The sequence below is a fragment of the Raphanus sativus genome, chromosome 5 (genome assembly GCF_000801105.2).
Source record: "Raphanus sativus cultivar WK10039 chromosome 5, ASM80110v3, whole genome shotgun sequence".
NCBI lineage: Eukaryota > Viridiplantae > Streptophyta > Magnoliopsida > Brassicales > Brassicaceae > Raphanus > Raphanus sativus.
In genome coordinates, this window is record NC_079515.1 from 21,302,243 (window position 1) to 21,322,756 (window position 20,514).

The 20,514-nt window shown below is 34.4% G+C and overlaps 1 protein-coding gene and 1 long non-coding RNA gene across 2 annotated transcripts; one reads left to right on the plus strand and one right to left on the minus strand.

Annotated features, from left to right (window-relative positions):
* Positions 1 to 4,360: 4,360 nt before the first annotated feature.
* Positions 4,361 to 5,851, minus strand: LOC108860751 (uncharacterized). Its single transcript, XR_001950742.2, has 4 exons — positions 5,052 to 5,851; positions 4,873 to 4,975; positions 4,726 to 4,784; positions 4,361 to 4,627 (listed from the first exon to the last, which is right to left on the minus strand). It is a non-coding gene; the product is annotated as an uncharacterized LOC108860751 (long non-coding RNA).
* Positions 5,852 to 17,960: 12,109 nt separating this feature from the next.
* LOC108858499 (uncharacterized) lies at positions 17,961 to 20,160 on the plus strand. Its single transcript, XM_056985779.1, has 4 exons — positions 17,961 to 18,506; positions 18,692 to 19,377; positions 19,420 to 19,564; positions 19,690 to 20,160. Exons 1-4 carry the CDS (start codon positions 17,961 to 17,963, stop codon positions 20,158 to 20,160), a joined length of 1,848 nt encoding a protein of 615 aa, XP_056841759.1.
* The last annotated feature ends 354 nt before the right edge of the window (positions 20,161 to 20,514 follow it).

Below are 20,514 nucleotides of genomic sequence, written 5' to 3' on the forward strand. Positions count from 1 at the left end.
GAGATTAGAGACGGAGATTAACACTGTCTAATCAATTTGTTACTCGAGTTAACGTCATGTGTAATTTGGTTTAGTCAAACTAAATTGTGGTTTAAAATGGCTATTCAAAGTTTATATTTTTTTCAACTAAATTTGAAAGTTCGTGATTTAAATGTCAATTTTCCCAATATTTTTTGTTAACAATCTTTATTATTATTTTAGTAACATTTTCAATTAATATAAAGCTTTAAATGTAAAATTTAGAATTCAATTTTTTAAACAAATTTTAATAATTTATTTTAAGTTATTTTAAAATATTTTAGATATATATAACATATTTTGGCTATATTAGATGAAATTTGTGTATTGTTTTTGTCTTTGTAGTTCTTAGATATACGAATCCGATCCGGATCCGATATGGACCCAAAAAATTATGGATATTATACAAGTATTTTAATTATATACTCGAACCGACCGAATCCAACTCGTAGCTGGACCGAAGGCATCAAAGCAAGTCCATCACTTTTAGGCCTCTCAAGTGCCAGTCGAAGCCTTTTTGACATTTGGAAAACCAAATCTTATCTGTAGTTGGCTTGGTCAACGGACACTTAGGTCAAGAAACAATTTCGGTATACCGGTGCGGTTAAACTCGGTTCCGATCAATTTCCTCATATGAGCATTGAAGCAGCAACCGTCTCCAGACCTACAAAAGCCAGGTTCAAAATTATCATATTCATCAAATCAACATAACTAGACTAATTTAGGAAATGAGTCTTATTAGTGTTCGAAAGATTACATCAGTAAAGAATCTTTTTTTTTGAATGCATGTCGTAAAGAATCTAATAAGATCCAAATACTCCATTCTTTTTATGTGAACTATCTTTTTACTTTCAAAATTTATTTTATTTTATTATAATTATCATTTTATATTTTTAGTGCCCATATTAAATATTTTTGTTAATGCGTGAATCTACTTTATTAAAACAGAAGGAGTTTAAATAAATCTACCTATACAAATCATTTTGAATTCTTTATTTTTTTTTTTAATTTGTTTGGACTTATTCATTATTAACTTAACATAATATTATCTACCTATAACCATTAATGATCCTTTCTATGTCAAACCTATATTCACATAATGTTTCTTATATTCACGTAATCACGTGATATCAGGAAATATATTCTTTATGTTTTATTTAAATTATTCACTATAATAAGTTGCATGTACGGATTTGCATAGATTATATAAAGGTAGGTTGTGGTGATTTGAAGCTTTTGTTGAATGTTTTACAAATACATTGAATTTAAACTATAATATATGAATTCATAATACTTTTTTTATTTATATTATAACTTTTTTATAACATACATCATCATCTTACAACTTGGTTTTAACCGGTACAATACTTAACCGGAATCTTGGCCAAGTAAATATATTACAGTCATGACCCGAGTTTAGATCAGTGCGAAATATGAATATATGTAAAATACAAGTATTTTTTATCCTAAATAACGGGTTGGATCGGTTCTGGTATTTAGAATCCAAAAAATCAAAGAATTCCAAAAACTCAAATAAATATTCGAAAAATATTCAAATACCCAAAAACTTATTTTTATCCAAAATCTAATCTGAGAAATTGAAAAATACCTAAAATTTTATCCAAATACCCTAAAATATAATTTTGAAAATTGAAATTTCACCTGAAACCCGAAATCAAAACTTAAAAAAATATGTAATACCGACAATATATCTGAAATATACAAATAAACCTAATATACACAAAATGTTTTAGGTATTTTGGATAGCCTCGATCGAGTTTCAGGTAGAACCAAACAAAAACATAGATCTGCAGGTCCAAAAAAATATCCAATTGGTATTTTTCATCCGAACCAAACCTATATTTTCTTATCAGTTTTGTATTTTTATTAGTCTAGGTAAAATGCTCATGTCTTAAAAGAGAATTAAACAAAATTGTACATACAAAATCAAAAATAACTAATTCAAAAATTTGTGTAAAAAAAACTATATAAGACGCTTTGTTATATAATAATGTACAACGATTTCATAATATTAATTTATATCAAAATTATTTATAATTTAAAAATAAAGCGCGACTCAAAATATATTTACAGTTTTTTTTTTCATTTTTAATAATGATTTGCAAGTTTCATTATTAAAAAAAAAGATGCAAAGTGTACAAGACTTCAAGCATGCTCCCATTTAATACCGAACTACCATAAGTTATATTATTGAGCAAGATACTATTAACTAATTAGAATAACTCGCTGTTAATATTTTCAATATTAACCCTTTAAAAATGTTTGTAACTGTCTCCTTTGTATAAATTTTTAACATTTGTATCAGGCTAATTTCAAACAAGCAACAAAAATAAATATGTACATCAAACAATGTTTTAAAAGAAAAAATGTTTTAAAATAAAAAAATATACTTAAATTTTTTCAAAAATAATTTTTAACTATTTTTGAATCCAAGTTGATGGTATTATTCTTCAAATTAAACGTACAGAACAATAAGTCTTATGCAATTCACATATATATTGATATATCTAATTTTTGAGAGGCAAAACCAAAATATTTTTTTTTCCAAATTTTGTTAATAACAGTCTTTTTGACTTTAACATAATTGATTGTTTTCGTTTCATTATATTATACTTTTACTAACTCGATATCTCGGATCGATAACCATTCTAATTCGGATATGAAAACACTATGATTCAGATATGAAGACTAGATGAAAACATTGTACCAGACCAAAATGATTATAATAGAATCCTGACCATGGCATATATGCAAACTGTAACAAAATAATTGTCATTCGGTCTTAACAATCAACAAAAAAATATCCGCACTTCTTAAGCGCGGATCAAAATCTAGTTGTATATTAATGCTCTACTTTCATGTATATAAGTGAAGCTTATGTTTGCCATTTCGTACGCAGCAGTACCTAAACGCTTTTCTAAACACAATTTTTTTCTATGGCTGCGATGAATTATGTTTTTCTTTTGTCTCTGATTTGTAAATTATGTTTTTATTATCTCCGATAAAATCAATACAATTAAAAGGGAATCATTCCTAAATGAAATTTTAATTTTTTCCAAAAATGTCGTTAATGATGTGACTAACTAAAAAAAATATTAATGGCATTATTGTTTTTTGATTTTGTGGGTCTATTTCAACATTTAGATGGACTTGCTAACTAATTAAATGAGTTATGTTTTTATATAATCAAATTTTATATCCCATAAACCTTTTAATATCAATACCATAAATTAAAGTCTACAATAATTTTAATAAGTTGATATTAGAGATTGAAATTTTGTAGCTACACGAGGATAAGACTTAATCAAAAAAATTATTGGCCACTTTATATATTTAGCAATATTTTATATAAATTATAAATCTTTAAAATTATATAATAGTCCAAGTAATAATTTTGGATAAAACCATTGTTTAACTTATTTACAAACATAAAATAGTTGTGTGACGTATTGAAACTTGATCATGTCACAATTTATATAGTTAAAACGAAGAATTATCAATCTTTATATTGAAAAAACAACAAAAAGGTATCCGTCCTTTCCAGTACGGATCAAAATCTAGTATTTGTTTAAAGTAGCATTCGGGCTTGTTTGTGACAAATTAGATAAGACTCTTAATATTTACCAATATTAAAAGCAGTATTAATGGTAAAGTTCAAGGCATGGACCCGATTTTTTAAAAAGCTAGATTGACATATATTTGAGACACTTAAGGAATACTTATATTTTCAAAATTTTATAATGATAAGATATTTTTAGTGCTTCTATTATTGAAAACACATATTTCAGAACTCTTCTCTTATAATTCGGAAAAGATAAATATTTTTTTTATAAATTCCACTCCGAACTGAATGGATGTTCTAAATATATGCCTATGACTAAAAAATACATGCCGACAAAGATGAACAAAAATTTCATGTACATTTTCTATATAATGTGTACAAAAATGGAAACTAAATCTCATTATCTTTTATAAATTCTCATCCTGCACAAAGCGCAAGTCTCTACCTAATATCGATTATTACAAATGGTAATATAGTATATCATAGTTAACTAAGCCCAGACCTGAGAGTAAAAACATGGCACATCAGAACTGAAGCCAGAGATCATAGAGAAGCAATGGCATATGAATATAGTTTGATTCTCTGAAGTACACCAATGCTCTGTTTGCTAATTTGTTTGACTCTTTGTTTTGTGGGGTTAATCACTAGATCAGGTTTTAAATTTACTGAACATAAAAGACTTAATTAATGTTCAAGAAATCGATATCCAGGGTAATTAAATAGTTTATATGAAATTATTGATTATACATGACAGCTAAAGCCAATTTTTTTTTTAAAAAAAAAATTGATTTGGAAAAATTATTTCGGTTATTACATTAGATTTGATAATGAGAGAAATCGGTTTATTAAAATGTTTTTAACTAGCAAAACCGCAAATGATGTGCATCAAAAGCGCAACACCGCCGCCAAAAAAAACACAAGCTACGTCAAATCCTTGAGTACATGGAGACAAATGACAAAGATGCAAATGCAATGCCAACCCTCCGAACCCCCACCACACCTGTCACAGCTTAAGCATCAGCAAACCTGCAGCCAACCAACAATATATTCAAACTCAATATCATAACACCATTCAACTTAGATTCTCTCCCTACTTTTTAACTCTAATTCATAAAAACAAGTACCCGAGCTTAGAAAGCTTCAAGTGTGCCTCAGCGTAATCAGAGAAAAACGCTTCTTCATCCTGTTAACATTATATCAATCATAACATTTAGTTCCCTACACCACAAACTCAACAAAAAGAGAAAAGTTGAGAGAGAAAGGGTGCATACAGCAGCGTAATTCTCAACAAGAGGACGGAACACAGGATCATCCAACAGAACCTTGTCGGAGACAAGCTGAAGAAGACCTTCCTTCTCACCGCTCAAGATCTCCCTGGTCATACATATACATATATCAGCATTGGTGGTTCATGGATGAATATGAAAACCTATAAGATGGAGATACTCACTTGAAGTCCAAGCAACTTCGAAAGCAGACCTATCCTTGTGGCATCTTCCCAGTGATATTGCAAATCAGTTCATCAACATTTTGTAGACTGAAACCCAAAAAAAAAAAATTGTAGGAGTGATGATATACAAGCCAGAGTGTGGGCCCCAGATAAAGCGACAATATCCTTGTCAGACAAACCCATCTACTTCGTAAACAACTGCCTCAAGTAGTCACAACCCTTTGTAGCATCAGGGAGACGTCCCTCTGCTTGTCCTCTATTCCAGGTGGAAAGGGGTCTCAGGTCAATATTGGTTAAGGTAATCGAGGGTGAAGATTTAATGAAGGATTTTAAATGGACGGTTGGATATTGGGGTTGGTGGGAAAAGAGTAATACTTGTAGTCACGCTTTCTATTGCTCCGTGTTTAGAGACCCACTAAAACATCAAAACGAGTCGGTTTTCGACTTCGTTAGTGAGTTGACGAGAATAGCCTCCTGGTGTTGAACATGCATACATGTTTTTTTTTTTGCTAAAAAACATGCGGACATGTTCGTTGGTGTTTTTTTCGTTATTTTCAGTTGTTATATGTGTGAACGCGTTTTACGCACAAGTCGAAAAAGATAGGTTTTTAAGGTCCTAGTTCTCTCACCCATTATAGCTAGGGGCTGTCACGAACTGATTTCTTCACAGCAATCAGAACGTGCGGCCTTAGCAGCTTTCATCCTTGTGATTTGCTAAGTCAGTTTTTCGGAAATCGATCAGCACTTAAAGAGTGAAAGTATAAAAAAATTTAAAGAGAAGATATAGCTTATGAAGTGTTTCTCTTATTGAAAGCTGAATGAATTACAAGTGAGGATCTCAGCCCTTATTTATACAAAACCACCTCCTCAATGGACGGTAAGGATCGAACCGATCTAACGGTTAGATTGTTTCCTTCTTATGAAGTAACTTCAAAGTGAAATACTTCATCCTTAAGCTACTTCATACTTAAGCTTTCTACACACTTCCACACTCTTCTTATATTATTTTATACTTAGATATTTTACAAAATCTTAAGATTTAAGAAAAATACTAAGTATGTCGGTTTTAAACCTCGCGTAACCGACCCGTCTTGCTTCAAAAGAGATGGGGCGTGACATAGGGGTTGGTTTAAAAAGTGTGCAATTATGGGTCGGTCCGTATTCTGTTTACTCAGGTTAGAAGTCCCGAACCAGGTTCACTGATACTTGTGTGTGGTTTGGTTAACTGAGGCTAAACTGTTAGCTTTAGCTGAGGCAGTGTATAATGCAGATTTGTTAGATGCATCTGCCTATAAACAGAGTAATTAAGTCCGAGTTCAATAAAGTTGGCTATTTTATTATTACTTACTATGTTTAGTTGCTGTTTACTATGTTTACTATGTTGAGTTATTGAGAGAGAGAGAGAGAGAGAGAGAGAGAGAGAGAGAGAGAGAGAGAGAGAGAGAGAGAGAGAGAGAGAGAGAGAGAGAGAGAGAGAGAGAGAGAGAGAGAGAGAGAGAGAGAGAGAGAGAGAGAGAGCATGGCATTAAAATCTATTAGAAAAGAAAGTTTCCAGACATTAAATATTTAAAACAAAGTTCTTCTCCGACATCACCCTTACCGAAAACACACACGAGATTACTCTCAACCAAAACAAAACGACAAGCAAAAAAAGAAGAACAAATGGACACTTTTAGAAAACCCCTAAAACCCGAATCCGTTGAACGGATCCGACCTCTGACATCCCAACTCCAAGTCGTCTTCAGCTTCAGCTTCAGTCTCCTCCTCCATCTCGGTAGATTCCTTTGTGAATCATATCAAGATATGAAGAAGAAGATGGAACAGAACTTTGTATCTATTCAACTTGAGAAATATGTACAGCGGCTATCATAACTTTATATACAAAGAGACAGCAACTACTTGACCTAATGCTCACGTTAGCATATGCAAGCATGTAGGAAACCAAAACTGTTAAAGATAAAGGGATACATAGGAGCTTTGACATGAGCTGTCTTCTCCGTACGAGGATCATAACAAGAACGTGAGCTCTGTCTTTGACTACGACATCATTCTCCTCTGTTAACGGCTAGTACATTTGTTGTACTGGGTTTCATGGGCTTGGCGACTTCTTTCTGCTTCTCCGCACAAGGCCCAGACACACAAGACAAACCTTATGCAGCAGCTAGTGTCTTTGGCTCACTTGGTCTAGTACTCCCCCTCAAATTTGGAGTGGGAGAAACGGAAACTCCAAGTTTGATTCTCAACCGAACAAAGGACTCTCGACTCAGCGATTTGGTGAACACATCAGCAACTTTTGTAGCCACACTATCTCAGAAGTTGCCATGGACATCGTTCGATTCAGCTTCAGTTGATGACTTTGAAACTGTATCGTGACGTCTTGAACATCAATAAATAATATTTGAACCCAGTAGAGTGCAAAATCCACCAGTAGATCTTCTTGTTCCCTTACAACCAGCCCAATCACTGTCACTGTAACATACAAGTGTTGAATCAGAGGTGGACTTGATGCTGATACCCATATCCAAAGTTCCTTTTACATACCAAAGAATGCGTTTCAAGAGATTATAATCAGACTGACTCGGGGAGTGCATTCTTTGGCAGATGAAATTGACAGAGAACTAAAGGTCTCGACGCATGAGAGTAAGATATTGTAATTTGCCAGCAAGACTTCGGAAATGAGAAGGATCAGGAAACAACTCATCTTGGCCTGAAACTTTATCCAATTTAAGTGGAAGAGGAGTTGAAACCGGTGCACAATCCTTCATTCCCGCAATGACTAGAAGATCAGTAACATATTTTTCCTTGATTCATAAATAAACCATCTTCAGTATGATGCACTTGGATTCCCAGAAAATAGTGCAAAAATAGTGCAGCAGCTAGTGTCTTTGGCTCACTTGGTCTAATATCCTTCTCCATCTCCTCTTTGGCTTTCTTCATGGCCGCTTCCTCAATCATCTTGCTCCTCTCTTCCCTTCTCTCCTTTTCTTCATCTTTCTTCCTTTCTTTTTTAGTTTTTTCCAAAAGATCTTTCCCCAACGAGATTGAATCTTTGTGCGAAGCCTTCTCTGTAATAAAAGGCAAACGGATTGTCAAATGGATTGTCACAAATAAACAAACTAAAACTGATTCACCTCTCATCTTCTTCAACACGTTGGTGAACGTTCTCCTGAGCAGAGGACCGAGCTACCTTACAGAATCAACAAAGCTTTTCCACCACATTTTTCTTCTTTCTTTTATTTTTGCTTTTTGCTTTTGCCTTGGAGAGGGTGTGTTGAAAAGGCAAGTTGTCACTCTGTGTGATTTTGTACAATGCCATCAAGTTTCCAGAACAATACTGTCACACTAGACAATCCCACATGCGTGTGAGGGTGATGTGGATGGTTCTGCGTTTGGCTGGTTTGAAACTAAATGTTTCCGTTTGGAAACGTTTGACAACCAACCACTTGCAACATGGAGACCCCATAGTATAAAAGAACTAAAGAATAAAGAAAAGACAAGAGGCTTACTACTAGGTTGGGGGATGAAACGAGGTTTTCCATAACTTACATTGTTCTTCCCACTCTTCTTTTGACAATGCAGCATTTTTGCAAACCTATCTATACTATTAAAGCATGATCATATTAGTCTTTTTACTAAAAATACCCTTTTCTTTACTAACATTGCATATTTCATTAAAGGTAATCAAGTAATATTAATAACAAATCTATATTGTGTCATTTTTTTGGATCTAGCCCACTGCCCACATCATCTCTTTTGAGTCATTTGGGCCGATTAAAAAATCAGATCCAATTCTTATTTTTTTCTCCAAGTTCAAATAATTTATTTTCAATCATTCTTAATATTTTGTGTAGTGAACAAAAATTAATCACTTAATTATTATGTTTTTTCTTTTTAATATAATTTAAGCATCATAAAAAATTGAATTTTTTCATTGAAAAGTATAAATCTTTATTAAAAGTATATATTTTTTTATTAAAAAAATTAACCACATAATAAAATTAATTTATTAGAGTTATACCAACTTAATTAGTTCACTAAAAATAAAGTTTAATTTTCTAAACATAAATACTCATTAGATCTGGACGTTCGGGTACTCATTCGGGTACGAATCAGTTCTTTCGGGTATCGGGTTTTTCGGGTTTTGAAATTAAACCTCATTTAGATATTATAAAATTTTGGATCAGGTTCGAATTAGGTCTTTCTGGGTCCGGGTGGGTTCGAATCAGGTCTTTCCGGGTCCGGGTGGGTTCGGTTCTCATGCATAAAACCTGGAAAATAACCAAATAACCAAAGTATTTAAAACGGGTTCGGTTATTTATACTCACAGTAACCAAAGTATCCGATTCAATTCAAATTTTTGTATCCAAATTACTCAAAAATAACCAAAAGAAACCAAAAATATCCATTATATACAGTTTTTTGGGTAAATTTTTATCCAAATTATCATATTTTATCCAAAAATACTTAAGAATACTAAAATAACTACTATAGTTAACTTATAATATTAATTTAAAATATTAAAATAATTATAAATATAATTATAACATATGTTTTTAGATATATATTCACATTTCAGATATCTTCGGGTACTCATTTAGTTCTCGGTTCGGGTTGGGTTTGGGACCGGTTCTCGGATATAGCAATTTAGAACTCATTCGGATATTTACCCGGGTCTGATCGGTTCGAGACCCTGATTTTTGGGTCGGTTCAGGTTGGTTCTTCGGGTCCGGATATTGTGCTCAGACCTATACTCATTTAAAATGAAACACGATAAAGAAAGATAAAAAGTTTAAGTCTTTATAAAAAATCAAATATATGAAAATGTGACATTTACTAAATATTTGTCAATTTAGAAAAAAATAAAGGAAAATAAACCCGCGCTTTAAAAGCTAGTTATGGTTATAACAGAAAGATAGGATCAATGAGAAAAAAGCTTTGATTTGGTTCTAAATGTACATAAGCCTTGAAGAAAATTGTTGTGAGAAGAACCCCCCCCCCCCCCCCCCCCCCCAATTTCTGTAATAAAAGGACTCAACGAGCTTCTGAACATCAGGTGGCATATAATTGTCCTCAGGTGGTAGACATAAGATGACAGACAACTGACGTTCACCTGTCCACAAAGATTGTAATCAAGACCACATAACTTTGATCTTTGGCGTACCATTGAACCAACAAAACTAACAATGGTGGGATACCATGATCTGCAAGAATCTTCTTCCCCACCCTTTTAGCATGACGAACATCTTCTAGAGGAGCAATCTTACATAAGCATAGCAAAGTAGAAATCATCTTACTGGACCAAACTGATGAGCATGAGACCAATCAGAGTAGAAACAACATGACAAACCTCACTATGGTATTGTCAAACTTGGGTTTTGATTACACTCTGCATACACCTTCACTGTTAATCAGAAAACACAAGCAGAAGCTTGAAAAGAAAGAAATATTTTCAAAGAAAAATCCAAAATGAGAAACCACTATAAGAGACTGAGGCATAAAAGTGGGCTGATGTTCAGGTGGGTGTGCAGGCTTTATCAGGTATATGGATGATCTCCCATGCATCTGCATCCATTTAGTTACCTCAGCCTGATCTGTACTTAGTTCGTAGAATAAAATCACAAGAAGTAAGGAGATAATTAAAAGACACCAACTCTAAATTGAGTGAAAATTTAAATTTCAAAATAAAATGTTGATTCAATTATTTTTATAAATCAATAGCTAAAAAAATGTGTTTCTAAATTTTTTTATATACAAGTATTTTAGTAAATCAATCTAATCACATTCATTTGTGTTTGCATAGTTTTTTCAATAATAATTATAATTTTTTTCAAATAGATAAATAAAGAATCATATATAATGTACTAAGATAACCATATATTATATTTTGTATGGTTGATAGCTAGTGAAAGAAGAGAAAGAAATGCTTACAAAGATTCGCCATGTGCGGCGGCTGATTTAGGAGGCAAAGTGGCAAAGTTATTGCGCAAGTAAGTGATAAAAGCTCCAAACAAGAAGAGCCACAAACATAACCAAGAACATGATCTCAGTTACTGAGACTATCCCCAATGGTCCCTTCACTAACATTGGCTTTCTCAGTGCACTCCACACTACTAATCCATTCGTCTCCCTTTGTTATACAGAGAAACAAATTGTCAAAATAATGATGAAAGGTATACAATCAGTCTGCATGATACACCGGCTTAATCAACGAACTTTGTACCTATCGTTTTGGTGTGGACTCTTTCGTTTCTTGAAGTGAAGATAGACACATCCCAAACAAGCTACGACGATCATTGGTAACATATACATAAAAAGTGTCGTACCTTGTAGTGCAATAAAAGAAGAATATTAAGAGTTGTAAATGAAAACGCCAAATAAACGCTTGTTTTGTGTTTAGCGTTTGCGTTTTGCACTTTGTTGCTTGATTAAACAAACTTGTTTTTAACCAATTAAAAGAAGAAGGAAAGCAACATAAAATTTATGTTTATAACAGTTAGAGGTTCCTAGAGTTAGTGATAATTAATGGTTGGTGTAGTAAATCCATATGTATTATTGATCTCACAAACCTGAGGCACCAAAATAAGTTGATGCTCCAAACTTTAAACGCATATAAGGAAGCCACTTGTTGCGATAGGTTAATGTTGGCATCATGATCCAAAGCAGGATAGTTCCGACTTCCAAGGAAAACCACAATCATGAAGAACTTACTCACTCCCTTAATATTCTCCATCCCCTCTCCCTCTCTCCTTTCTTCTCTCTATCATATGATTATAAGAGATATGATCGCTTTAATTAGTGAGAAGGATCAGTTAGCGTGTTTTGGGGAAAGAAGGGTCGAGAAAGTGTATATATATACAAAGAGAAAACTTTGAGTGGGAATCAGAGGATTTGGGACTGAGCCCTACCCTCCTCAGCCTCACCTTACTCTAGCTAAGGTTAAGCAAGCACGATTCTACTTATTTCACCGTCTTTTTTCTCCTACTAAAACTTTTACCTGATACATTAAATGAGTGAAAATTCGAATTTCAAAACAAAATGTTGATTCAATTATTTTTATAAATTAATAGCTAAATAAAATATTGTGTTTCTAAATAAATTCGAATTCCAAAGAAGAAGATACTTAGCCTAGCTACCTCATTTCGAGAAACTTTCCATATGGTTTCGGTGATCAAATCAAATCGGGGAAATTTTCTTTAAATGGGTCTTGGCCAAAGAGGTAATGTTATCAATACAAAGGAATTCGAGCTTGTTTGCAATGCAAGGCAGAGAGCCAAAAGGAAATTTCAAGAGATAAAACGGGAGAAAAGTACTAAAAACGTCTTGTCAACAGCATCATCCTAGTGACTCTGTATATAGATAGTATTTGAGCCCTTCCCATGGCCTTAAATTGTGCTAGTTTCTCTGATTTCGTTCGTGTCAGAAAAAAAGGAAATGACCCGTTAATTAGTCAAACTTCCTTTACATTCATACGTTGCTGCATATTACAACAATTAAATAATATGATTAGTTCGAAGTCGGTTTTGGTGGTGGTTTAGTAGTGTGGTTTAGTACCTTCTCGTTTTGGTTTGTGATATAGTTTCTTCGCGCGTGGGATATATGTGGTTAGAATGGTAGTGGTCGACGTATCATCCGTATTAGGGTGTATTATTATTAGCTGAGGGAGAGTCTGCTATCTTTTTTATTTATTTATTCTGAATAGACGTTCGTGGTTTGTGTATTTCTTTAAAAGAAAAAAATTCAGCTCATACATTTGTAACGTTTGTGTTAATAAAGCACTAGGGCGCAAATAATTATATATATATATATGTAAAGCATTGATAGAAAAAACTCAACCCATCAAAGGTTTTATTTCTGTTCCTAGAAAGCGAACAATCAAAAGAAAAAAAAACTCAACCATCAAAAGGGAACAAATATCGTAGCAAAAGAAAAAAGCGACCAATTTACTCATCCCTGTTGAGATAAATAACTTAAAGGATCCTTAAAAACCTTTGAGTTAATGTAGTCAACAAAGGATCAGATTGATGATTTTCTTCATCTTCAGAGTTCTCAATGATGCAATCCATACAAGCCATATATTGTTCTTTGCAACAACCTCCTTCTCCTTTGGTGAAGAACTCATGAATTCCCAAAAAGACTTCGACTTCTCCTCCAGGAAAGGTGGATTCAAGTTCCTTCTCATGTCCATTCCGGTATACCACAAAACCTGTTTCGAAATATCTTAGAAACCCCAAATTTTTTTTTTTTTTTTTGCTTAATAGAATGGGCTTATTTGCGAGATATCTAAGTTTGACTTGTTAATTAGGTGCAGAGCATTGATTTTGACTGAATTAAGAAACTAACAATTGTGCCTACTTTCCTCCGGTTATAACCCTGCGACAAACAAGTAGACGGTGAAAGAGAAAAGGTAAGTCCACGTAAATCCAAATAAATATGGTTTGTATTTACCGTGCACTGTACAGATTTGAGGGAAGAAAATTAACCACGTCACACCCATTCCTAACCGCATACGGTCTACTGTTTTGGCCGCATATGAAGTGACCAAGCTTCTCCATATATTTAATACTATAACATCTGATATACTAAAGTATAACCCCCTGAAAAATTAGAAGAATGAAAAGATTTCATAATTGAGGATGCTCCTCACCTTATAACATACTATTCTATGGTATGTGGTATACTATGGTCATCGTGTTAGTTGGTGTAATCTGTGGAAATGGATAACTATACTCTAATATGAATAGCTATACCCTAATATAGATATGTCAACCCAAATCCAGCCTATAATTACCGGAAAACGCTTGTAGAAGTATACAAGCGCATCACCAGCTTAAATAATATTCTGTCATAGTGTATAGTATTCTATGGTAGGTGGTATAATATGGTCAACGAGTTAGTTGGCGTAATCTGGGGAAATGGATAACTATACCCTAATATGGGTAACTATACCCTAATATGGATATGTCAACCCAAATCCAGCCTATAATTACCGAAAAACGCTTTTAGAAGTGTACAAGCTCATCACCATCTTATATAATATTCTGTCATAGTGTATAGTATAGTTATCGAGTTAGTCATAGTAATCTGGAATTATATGGTTAACTATTCTCTAATATGGATATGTAAACCCAAATTCAGCTTATAATTACCTTGACTATTTAAACAAACATTCACCTGAAAACAGTGTGAAGAAGTTTATAAAGGCGAAGAAACCATATGTTGACAGGAGTGTAAATTGTAATGCAATTAATTAATACTATTTCATTTCGTATAGTATTAATCATTTTTAGTAATTTGGAGTAATCTGGGATAATAGGTTAAACATTTGGCCAGTATAAATCTATACCCTAATTTGGATCACTATACTCTAATATGGATATGTCAACCCAAATCCACCCTATCATTACCGTGATTAAGTATACAAATATAGTATTACAATAATATGGTTCTGGCCACTCACATCCACGTAATTATTACTATGAATAAGCGTTCATACTATTCCATGTAATATAGTATATTAATATTGTTGATTAAATTCCAATATTGCTGGTGTGTGGGTTATTTTTTACACTATTTAAATAAATATACCCTCATATTGATAACTATAACCTAATACGGATATGACAATGCAAATCTCCCTATCTTTTCCTTCTTTAACTAAACAAACTCGGTCTTATGTTTCATACTATTTCATTTCACATTAAATAGAATGACTTCCCATACTTGTCATCTTATATAGTCATTAAGACAATGGAAACAATGTATTAAAATACATTTAGTTAAAAGGGTACACATTGTTTAAGAGTCATAAAATATAGGATCAAAGTCATAAAACGACATAACAAAATAATCCAAATTCGAAGCTAAGAGACACGGAAATAACAATGAAGTATGGTCATAATGAAACAGGTGGTTAACCATATTTTCCTTCTTTAACTAAACAATCTCGTATCCGGACTCGAATAGTCTACTAGGGAGGTCTAATTCGTCCATGGTGATCTGCAAAAGAAAAGACGGCGGTCAATCTCGAGTCAAAGCAACATGTAAAGAATGGTATCTACATGGTAATAAATGGAATAGAAATTTCTTTGGAACATATTAATCACTATAAGCATCTCCTGAAAATTCATAGTGTAGTTGGGTCTACAACTTTAAGCGTTACTTAGTCAAATTAAGTACATTTTCGAATAGCAAAAACATATCCAGGTCGATCTATAAGTGAAATGGAATAGTGACAAATGAATTTGAAATGGTATAGTATACAATTTGTGGCAGAATACACGAAATGTCATTCCCAATAATGTCTACACAAATTTGATTGATATCATGGGAAAGAAGAACGGAAATTAGGAACCTAGTTTCCTTAGTAGAGTAACTAAACAAACTGAAATATATATACTGTGAAAAAACATGTTGCTTTATGTTGTATAACCGAAATAGAATAGTAACATATGGATACGACATGGTATAGTATATCGATTTATTTCAACTAGTGAAATGACAAAGGTAAAAATTCGAATTCTTAAACAAAATTTATTTGATAACCTGTGCAGGGGAGAAGGTAAATCGAAACCTAAGATCCTAAGTAGATGAGTATACGTGGTCGGTTAAAACCATGAAACCGCTAAGTCAAAAATGAAAACAATCAAGTACCGTACAACAAAATTGACTGTCATATAGGTTGTAAACCCCAACAAATTTCAGTCGTATAAAGAAGTAGATGCGAGCTTACTTGATAACGGCGACGAGTAGCCCGTTGTAATGTGTAAATCCGCTTTTAACTAAATCTGGGTTTGACACCACTGTACGGAACTGCGAGAAACGATGGAAGAAATTTTTGGTGAAGAACAAAGAATGGGATCCGACGAGTTTTGATAACAGTAGACGGAGATGATGAAGTTGTATGAAGAAGACGATACTATTCACCGTATCCAAGAAATAAGTAAGATAAAATAATGTATTTAATTGGGTGAAAATCAAACGACCACGAAGTAAAATGAACAGTCCCCTTTTCTCCTTTTTTAAATAAAACATCAGACGGTTTCCCGGTCAGTTGAGAGGGACAGTATGGCAATAATCTATAATGTGCACAGTATATATCGATAAATTAGGGATTTTAGTTAGTGGTTGAATTATAATTTGTTTGAAGGGTGTAGAGTCCAATTTCCCTAATAGAAACCCCAAATTTAAAACTAAAAAATAAACAGAACACATAACTCTTTCTTTGTTGTTCAAGATGCAACAAGCCAGTGAGAATGACAACATTGTCTTATAAATCTAAATGCAGAAAGAGAGATGAGGAAGAAAAACATACTGATATTGAGTGCAAAAGCTAAAAAATGGCAAAATCAATTCATGAAAGTAGCATATTGTATGGCAAAATAATCATACAGAAATATTACCCAAATATTTTTTGGGAAGTTTACTCAGCTGTCATATATTTTAGGACTTATGACCAGAACCATACAAATCTTTTTTTATTACTGGCCTTTTTTAAATGCCAAGCGTGTCCTTTATCCACGTTATGAAAAAATTGTATTTACGAGAATGCCATTACTTTTTAATGCCACATAAGCAAAAATCCGGCGACACGTAGGAATACGCTTCCGTGTTTCATTAAGTCAGCCGTGCAAGAATACGTCTTACGTTACGGCTGATATACGTATATGTTACGGCTGAATTATAAACAAATGGATGACTTAGTAAAATAGTCTAATTTAAGACGATATGTAAACCACATGTAATGGCTGATTTATATAAACCCGGTTGAGTTATTGGATAAAGGCTGACTTACGTACAGACATTATGGCTGACTTAACCATCGATGTATTGATTTCTGGAAAATTTGGTTGAGTCGTAGAAATGACACGGCTGAGTTAATGAACACATAATGGTTGGGTTATGGGATGTTTGACGGCTGAGTTTCTTTAATCAGCCGAAACTGGATGGTTTCACAGTAAACTCAGCTGTTTTACGGCTGAGTTATTAGCGAAAGATTAATTACTAGAATAACATTGTTTTAAGGCTGAATTTTTAAACGATACAGTTGGCTTATTGTATTTCATCCTCTTTATGGCTGGGTTATCGAAAAAGATTAATTACTGAACTAGTATCCACGTTTCGGCAGACTTATTAGTACATGAGGACTGACTTAGGGTGTCTGAGTTATATATTCTTTTGGTGGCTGAAAAACCGATTTTCCATGTCAGCTGCCATGTCATCAATTCGGATTTGCCATGTCATCAGTAACGAAAGAACTTCAAAACTAAATTTTAATCAGCCTTTTCATATTCCTCCCCTTTCACACCCGTTATTTATCTTCTTCATCTCTCTCAGTTGGTTATGGATCCAGTTATTATTGTTTCCGGTAACTGGATTAAGAAAAGCAGATATGTATTCAACGCTGATGGTAGAGGATGTAGAGTTCTCCCTTTAGATGAGAACTCTACACATGAAGATTTCGCAAAGTCTGTTCTCGATGATTACAGGTTGGATGAAATGAGTGATCATATTCAGCTAAGCTACATGTTCTCGAATAAATCACTGAAATCAATGGCGCACGACACTCCACCAGTGTACGTGTCCAATACTCGCCAGTTGCAAGGCTTTGTAACCCTAAGGAAAATCGAACAACTACGTCTTTGTGTTGAGATTACGGAGAACAAGGATGACAGAGCAAGAGAGAAGACTAAAACAAACTTCAGTTTTAGCTCAGAAGTAGAAGCGTCAGAAGTTGAGTCCAGAGACGATAATTACAGTGGGAGTTACGATGGTTGCAGTTCGGAGAAGGAAGAAGAGGACAATGAGATTGATTGCTCTAGTATTGTGGAAGGAGAAAATCAGAACGTAGGCAGATAAGATGAAACAGTCAAAGAAAACGAAGAAGATGATGAGTTTGATAGCCGATTTGATATGTTCGACGACTCGGACGGGGCGTCATCTGAAGATGATAACTTCAGTTCATACAGTGAGTCTCATTCAGAGGACGAAGAGTCACCGACGCTACCTCCCAAAAAGATATATCAGAACTTCTCGATGAGCGGGTCTAAAGAGGGTGAGGAGGTTCCTCTAAGGTTGGAGATGTCGTCGATGAATCTTGCGGTAGGGCAACGGTACGAGAGTAAAGCCGATTTGGAGAGACGACTGAAACTTCTTACAGTGAAGAATCAATTTGATTACGATGTAGTCATGTCAAACCCAACATTACTCATTGCTAAGTGTTGGATTGATGGATGTATATGGAGGGTTCATGCTGCTACCCAAGGGGAATCCCCGGCGTTCTATGTTTGTATTTACGAATCGAATCATTCATGTTCTTCAACTAAGCGTTCTGTTCGATCTCGACATGCAACACCAGCTATTTTAGGAGAGTTGTACAGGAACTTTCTCGGCGACGTTGGTCCGGCTGTTCGCCCTACGAGTGTTGGAATAGCTATCACTAAGCAGTTTGGTTTAAAGGTAATTACTTTGATCTAACTGAGTTATGTTAACGAAACAGCTGAGTAATATGTGTTTTGTAGCGGCTGATATATCTACACAACGCGGCTGAGTTATATTAAATTAGTGTTTAATTAGTTTTACGTTGTGCCTGACTTAATTGTATGATGTGGCTGAGTTATGTCTATCGTTTTTCATGTGAACAGATGGATTATTGGAAATCCCACCGGACGCTACAATTTGCAAGGGAAATCGATCAGGGAACACCTGAGAGTGGGTTTGAACGCTTGCCTTCTTACTTATACAAGATAATAAGGGAAAATCTGAGTACAGTTGCGCGTCTTCAAATCGATGAGAATGGAAAATTCATGTATGTGTTTCTTGCGTTTGGTGCGAGCGTAAATGGGTTTCCTTTCATGCGCAAAGTTGTGGTTGTCAACGGTACATTTCTTAATGGTAGATACAAAGGGACGCTTCTCACGGCACTAGCTCAGGATGGTAACTTTCAGATTTTTCCAGTAGCCTTCGCAGTGGTTGACACTGAAAATGATGATTCCTGGCATTGTTTTTTTACGCAACTAAAACTTTTGATTCCTGACGACGAGGGTCTTGCGATAATCTCGGATATGCATAACTCGATTGGGAAAGCAATTAAAAATGTGTATCCGTTTGCTTCTCGTGGAATTTGCACGTACCATCTATATAAGAATATACTGGAACGGTACAAAGGAAAAGATGCATTTCGTCTGGTGAATAAAGCGGCGAGATGCTTTAGGATGTCTGACTTTACTCAGATTTTCGAGGAGATTGAAGCGATTAATCCAGCACTCCACGGCTACCTCCAAAAGGCTGATGTCCGACTGTGGACCCGTGTTCATTTCCCGGGCGAGAGGTACAACTTGATGACTACGAACATAGCGGAATAAATGAACAGAGCATTGTCGAATGCTAGAGGTCTTAACATTGTTCGAATATTAGAATCGATACGGGTTATGATGACCAGATGGTTTGCTGAATGGAGAGAGGATGCCAGATCACAACGAACCATGCTTACGCGTGGTGTGGAGAAACTACTACATGTAAGTAAGCCTTTAGAAACATTAGTCAGCCTTTAAACTAATAAGTCAGTCTTTACAGCTCTTAAGTCAGCCCTTTTGATGTACTAAGTCAGTCATTTCACATTAATTATATATATTTTTAATAGGGTCGTGTAACTGCCGCCAGAGATTTGATGGTACAGAGGATTGATGATCATCACACTGAAGTTAAATATGGATCCTCCGGCGAGTCTTTGCATGTTGTTAATTTGGTAGAGCGAAAGTGCACATGTCGCCGTTTCGAACTCGAGAAATTACCATGTGTACACGCAATCGCAGCGGCGGAGCATAGGAAAGTTTCTCGTATATCCCTGTTCAGTCCTTACTATACCAGCAGTTATTTGGTTAGCGCACACGCTGAATCGGTCATGCCGGTTGATTCAGCGCAACCTGTTCCAGATATCGTGGCTAACCAACTCTGCTTGCCCCCGACTGTACGTCAACCACCAGGCAGACCGAAGAAAAATATGATGAAATCTGCTTTAGAGGTTGCGCTATCAAACAAACGTCCTAGGAAAGAGCACACATGTTCTCGATGTAGACAGAGTGGTCATAATGCGAAAACTTGTCCGATGTAAGCAAGTGTTGTAGGGATTTTCATGTTTTTGTATTACGGCTTAGTTTATGGTTTTAAAGTTTTTGTATTACGGCTGATTTGTTGATTTTCATGTTTTTCTTACGTCTGGGTTGTTGATTTTAATAGTTAATACTTATAGCCGTGCTGTTGTTTTTCATGTCCTTTGGAAAGCATCTCTACGACTCTGATATGCGTAACGGCTGAGTTATTGTTACCTTGGGCTGAGTTATTGTTTACAAAGGCTGGATTACCTTTTTAACGGCTGAGTTATTTTGAATTAGTAGTATTAAATAGGCTGAAGTCTGCTTTAGAAGTTGATAGTGCAACTTCTAAAGTAGATTTCATCATACTTTCT